At 32.7% G+C, this 6,055-nt stretch overlaps 1 protein-coding gene across 1 annotated transcript; it reads right to left on the bottom strand.

Moving 5' to 3' along the window:
* Positions 1-2,596: 2,596 nt before the first annotated feature.
* Positions 2,597-5,469, bottom strand: LOC137824414 (plant UBX domain-containing protein 4). The gene is made up of 4 exons (XM_068630054.1): positions 4,806-5,469; positions 4,383-4,668; positions 3,174-3,269; positions 2,597-3,073 (listed from the first exon to the last, which is right to left on the bottom strand). Exons 1-4 carry the CDS (start codon positions 5,270-5,272, stop codon positions 2,696-2,698), a joined length of 1,227 nt encoding a protein of 408 aa, XP_068486155.1. The 5' UTR covers positions 5,273-5,469; the 3' UTR covers positions 2,597-2,695.
* Positions 5,470-6,055: the final 586 nt, after the last annotated feature.

The raw sequence follows: 6,055 nt of genomic DNA, 5'->3' as shown, positions 1-6,055 counted from the left end.
CAACGTTCTGCTTCTTACTACAAAGTTTTAAGGTTAGTTTTCTTACATTTATCATACACTACTTTTCATTTATTTATTAGAGACTAATTTATATTTTAATTTTTTAATTTTAACTTTTAATTTTTTCCTTTTATTTTTAAACTCTCTTTTTATGATTCTGAATTGATTATAATTTCTATTTAGTGAACTGTTTAAAAAATGATTTTTTTTAAATAAAATAATTACTAATTATTGGATATTAATTTTTAAATATTTAAAAATAAATTATGTCAAATTAGTGCCTATATATATAGTATACATCATCATAGTTCTTATATTCTTTCACAAATCCAATTTGTTATATTGTTTTTAACATTATGCTAATTATACATATATATATATATATATATATGTATATATATATTAAAATAATTTCATTTTAATATTTATTTTAAGAAATATTATACACCAATATATAGGATTATCACATTAATGGTGAACAGTGATATACGTGAACTAAATTTCATTTTTTTCATTAAAGACAAAAATGTTTTTTTATCTGTTGAAAATGATACATTAAGTAACAAAAATCATAATCTAAATAATAATAATTACAAAGATCACTACAAAAAAATTAATAAATAATAATTAATTTTTAAAAAATTAATTAATTATTATATTAACTAAATTAGATTCTAATTTATAACCTAACCTACAAAAATTATTGAAATTTAAGTAGTTTATATTATTAATAAAAGTTTACAAGAATTAATTATCAAAATTTTAATTACTACATATTTTAAATTCTAAACTATTGATTATTTTAAAATCTAAAATTGTTAATAGGTAAAATTAATACCAGTTTAGAAATAATTTTGTAAATTTTTATTAATAATAGAATTTTTTTAGATATTAATAGTTTTTTAATTTATAAAATAATATCTAACTTAATCTAATTAATTATTTTTTATTTTTAAAAATTAGTTGTTGTTTAATGATTTCTGATAGTGGATGTAATAAAAAAAAATTATCTTAATTAAGATTTAAAAAATGGTCCATTGTCATAATTGTTTATCATATTATCAATTTTTATGTGTAATTAAGTTGTATCAATTATATTTGTTTACAATACGTATTTATAATATTAAAAACTGTAAGAAAATATGCAATTTGAACCACCCACATATACAATCTAAAACTTTGAAATAAATTATTAAGTGTAATAGTTTAATTTATTTTGTTATAAGTATAATTATTTAAAACATTACATGTATGCATGATGAATACTAATTTTTGGTGTTTAGTAATAGTTGAAGTATGCCAAGAAAAAAGGGTGTTTGAGAAAATAAAGTAAAATAGAGTGCAATATAGATATAATAGTGGAGGAAGGAGTTATTATGATTGGTATGAAAACAGCTTCAATAAATTTGCAAGTGATTATTGGATGAGGCTATGAATACAGCAGAAAGTAAGTAAAAGTTAATAGCAGAAAGCAAATGTGGCCTTCTGGAAAAATTTCACCAACTATCTCATTGTTTCTACTTCACCTCTACAACATCAAACCCTCTTTCTATTGTCCTTTTCCGTTTTCTTCTTCAAATTTATTATCAAACAATGATGGGGCTATTCATCTAACAACTTTTTCCTATGCAGGTATCCTCCTTGGCTGCAGTTTGTATCAACTATTTACACTTCTAACTATGATAATACTGTTGCCCAATGAACCAAGTATCAAAATTTGGATCTTAATTCCATATAAATATTGTGTATGCTTCATGTGATTACATTCATATTGATGGCATGAAATTAGGAAGTAAGAAGATAGTGACTAAAGTAGTAGGTAGCTAAAAAAATGTTGGCACCATATTAAGGAAATGATTTAATTTTTCTGTTTTATTCGGGAACATGGCCTACTGATAAGTTGAACTTAACGTTATCCAACGCAACTAGCTAGGGCACACCTGTTTATGGGCCTATAATTGAACTGTTTGCATATCACTATCAGAGCCTTTTTTCAATATTGGGTTCCCCTCACACTTTCCGTTTCCTAGTGGACCTTCTCTCTTAGTTACTTTACTTACTGCCACTTTTCCTTCACAGGTCAAACATCTCACACCAGTTAACCAACCTTTGTCCCCTTCAGGAATCCTATATAAAATAATATCAAAGATAGACCCAACACACATAAAAAATAAAAAACAAAGTATAATTGGGAATCCTATAATATGAATACCAAATATAATAATTAGAGAGTAAAAAAAAGTTAAAACTGAATTTGAATTGATCGGCACAAAGTACGCGGTCGTAATCAGTGCGTAATTGCAAAAACAATAATTGTTTAGAAGAAATCAACATAAAAAAAAGACAAATACATTTATAATTTAGGCCAGTTCAAAATTTCATAAGAACAGACATGACATGATCGTAACTGGTGTCCATGTGACGATCCCGTATATAGTAATTACCCTAGTTCACAAACTACAATTTGTGAATAAAACTCAACACTAGAAAAGTAGAGGGTCCTTGTAATCAGAAATTATAAGTTACGAGGTTATTGTGATCGTATAATAATTATCTTATAAAGCAAATAAGGAGTGGAGTATACTAACAATGAACATTTCATCAAATTCACTAATAGAATATACGTAGATCAATCAATGTTTAGACATAAGAATGATAATTTTCAAGTCCACTGGAAATAAATCTGGTAAACAACCTACAACTTTTGGATTACAACTGAGTTGGCTATACCAGCTTGTTCTATAGACTGGTCCAAATCAGTGAGTTGTTTGGGAGGAAAACCCATTGCCTGAAGTTGGTAACTTCTCACTCCCCCAGGTCTTGATGCATCAATGAATGCACGAACATCTCTGATTGTATGGTGGTGATTGAAGCGAGAAACCATGCGTGTGCCATCGGCTAACCTCAGCTGGATTGATGTTATTGGCTGTGACTCATCTACAACTAACCCCAATGTTGGCAATGGAGTTGGCGAAGCACCAGTTGTTTGAATAGGTTCCTCACTGCCGGAGCTTGGGCCACCTAAGGTTCTTCCAACACCTTGGAAAGGAAGATGGCGTGGCTTCACTGGTTCCTGCATATAAACATTGACAAAAGGAAAAAAAGAAAGGTAAAAACCATGTATAGGACAGCTAACAAATCCAAGGCTGAAGAAAAAATAGAAAAGGGCGTACAGGATAGTCTTCATCCCGCCTTGTGAGGCTGACATGGACAGTAGTCCTTCGATCAGCTGGTTCAAGCTCTTTGGGACATACAGACTTCTTTATGCTCTGTATTGAGTTAAAAAATTATAAGCATGAATAATTCTCAATCAGAAGACAAGGATAACCTTTCACAAGTTGCAAGTGGTGAAAGCAGGAACTTTCAATAAATTTAGACTACACAACAAAAGAGTTCTATTACCACGAATTGAAGCTCATTTTATGACCTAAGCTATTGAGTGAGATTCTATTTGGATAAACTTCTTTACAATTACAGGAAAAGAAAATAAGGTGAAATTAATTCAATTCTTCTTTTATAAACAAAAATAAACTTGTGCATTGTTTTCAATTGCAGACTATGAAAAATGATGGAAAACAAACAATTCGCTATAATGTAGAGCAAGCAAGTGTTGCAGGCAAAAATGGTGGAAAGCCAATAATCACTATATCATATATTGGATAATGTTGCATGCAAATAGCAGAAGTTGCATAGTTGTTGAACTATATGATATATCAATTATACATAAATAAAAATTAAACTGTAAGTAAATCACAATAAAATGTAAAAAAATTGGCATAAAATTAACTCAAATATTCAATTGAATATATATACGATGGAGATGAGAAGTGGGTGCAGAAAGCAGAACACATGCCATAACCACGACAATCGTAGCAGCCGCAATAGCAAACGAAATTGCTATCACAGATCCCAGAAACACTGCAATGCAATGCAACAGTGATACCACAGCGGCTATTTAATAGCATTGTTTATGCACCTAGGTTACCCGAAAGTTAAACAAGAGAACTTCTATGAAATCTAACTGTATAGGATATTTCTAACTTAAAGAAAAAACCTTAAATTCATTTCACCGTTTTTTTTAAAATTTTCTTGTAAATGCTAATGAAGAGGCTTATCCAAATGCAGTACAAGTAATAGGAAAAAGCTTACAAAAATAACAGGACACGATGTGGACAACGTGCTTTTTAAACATATTTCAATAAGCTCTTCAGAACAGACTATAAAAATAGACTACAACCAATAATTACTCAATGAACACTTGTTCCATAAGCACTTAGTTAAACCATATACCGAAACGCACATGCACCCTTTGAAGATGTTCATATTAATATAAAAGACATGAATAAAAGCCTACGAAAAAGAGATTTTAGTGGATCATTTACCTCGAGAAATGGCGCATTTTGTGGATCATCCAGCCTCCTCAAAGGACCATCATTGACAGAGAACCCATTCCTCCAAAACGTGACAGTGTGAGTAACTTCCTCTAAACGCTGAGAAACAGACGGCACAGTTTCACCAGAAAGCAACCTCGCCGAGCCACTGAAACTTCTCGCCTGCGAAGAGTTTCGAGGGTTCTCAGGAGGCGCATCAACAGCAACATCCCGAGCTTGTTGGAAAATATCATCCACACTATTGTTCCCTTTAGAAGGATCTCGAACAAGCATCCCACTGAAAATAACGTCAAATACAAAAAAAAAAAAAATCAAAATCAAAATTCCAATGTAAATGCTGCATTAGATCCCACTCTCTCAAAAGTTCATAATTTCAAATTTTCAATCAATAAAATAAACAATTACTTTATATACCTATTTTGCCCGCCAGTGTAGTACTCGTCAGGTTGGAAATCGGGATCGGAATCGGAATCAGAGTCACGAGTGGAGTATTTCAGATCACCTAGGGTTCGAATTTTGCCTTGGCGACTGGAAGAGGGTTTCTTGCCCAGAGACCTGCGCGATCGGAGCTCGTAGGGCGCGCGCGACGGTGAGGGAGTCGGCGAATGCGATGGGGACCGCGAAGGGTAGAAATCCGGAGAGTGAGAATCGGAGGGAGGGGAAGAGGCGCCTGCGTTGGGGTTTGGAACAACGTCGTCGTTTTGAGGGATGCTTATAGGGTTATTGGCATTATCGAGGAATGTGGAAACAGCGGCATCTAGGTCAAAATTATGGCTTTCGAGAAAGAAAAGTGCTTCTTCTTTGGAAGAGGAAGTGATTTCACAGAAAGAGTGTACCATAGCAGCGGCGTTACCATCGGGATTCTCTTTCTCTCCTTCCATTTTTTTCTCTCTGCTTTCACTTCCTTCTTCCTTCTTCTTTCTCACATCACAATGTCCCACATTGAATATATACGCACACTACCTTACTCGCAAATTCCCAATCATTCATACGACACCGTTTTCACCCTTTTCGCTTTATCTCTTGCGTGAACTGTTGGGAACTCAACCCAAGTCATCATGCAGATATTTTCGGAAATAAATTGTTACTAAAAAATCTATTGTTAAGAGTATATTTTGGAAAAACATTATTGGAAAGAATTCTAACCACTTTATCTCAACATCAAAATATATTTTAAAAACATATGATAAAAATATATATCTGAAATTTAGGGTATTTTAAAATAACAGCTGAAACTTTTAAAACACTATAATTGTTTATCATTAATCTCCTGATCAGACACACACCTGGCTGTCCGAGACCTGGTCTACGTGATCGAGACTAGGGAAACCTGGCCGAGACCCTAGAGACTTGGTCGAGACCATGAAATCTTGGCCGATGCGAGGGGAATCACCCTGGCCGGCCGACCCATATTACCGATAAGGCTCAAACCAAGGTCAGTGAAGTTAATCCGTCATTAAGAATTAGGTAATACAACCTAAGCAGATCCACTCCGATAAACCGGCCCAACTTAAGTCCATTAGAATAATATAAATAACACACATTCCAAGAAGAAAGGTACGTAATTTATTACTGTTCACCTACTAGAATACCATCATCCGCTTTACTGACTTGAGCGTCAGAGTGCCAAGGAGAAGCATAAGGACAAGAAGAAAAGCAGAAGG

This window comes from Phaseolus vulgaris, chromosome 8 (assembly GCF_051622355.1).
Source record: "Phaseolus vulgaris cultivar YP4 chromosome 8, ASM5162235v1, whole genome shotgun sequence".
Taxonomy (NCBI): domain Eukaryota; kingdom Viridiplantae; phylum Streptophyta; class Magnoliopsida; order Fabales; family Fabaceae; genus Phaseolus; species Phaseolus vulgaris.
The sequence above is the reverse complement of the archived record's forward strand: the minus strand, read 5'-3'. Positions and strand labels throughout refer to the sequence as shown.

Coding starts and splice junctions, on each gene's coding strand:
- LOC137824414 (XM_068630054.1), bottom strand. CDS start 5,272: ATGGAAGGAGAGAAAGAGAATCCCGATGGTAACGCCGCTGCTATGGTA. Junction 4,669..4,805: donor TACACTGGCGGGCAAAATAG/GTATATAAAGTA, acceptor CGTTATTTTCAG/TGGGATGCTTGTTCGAGATC. Junction 3,270..4,382: donor AAAATGCGCCATTTCTCGAG/GTAAATGATCCA, acceptor AACTCAATACAG/AGCATAAAGAAGTCTGTATG.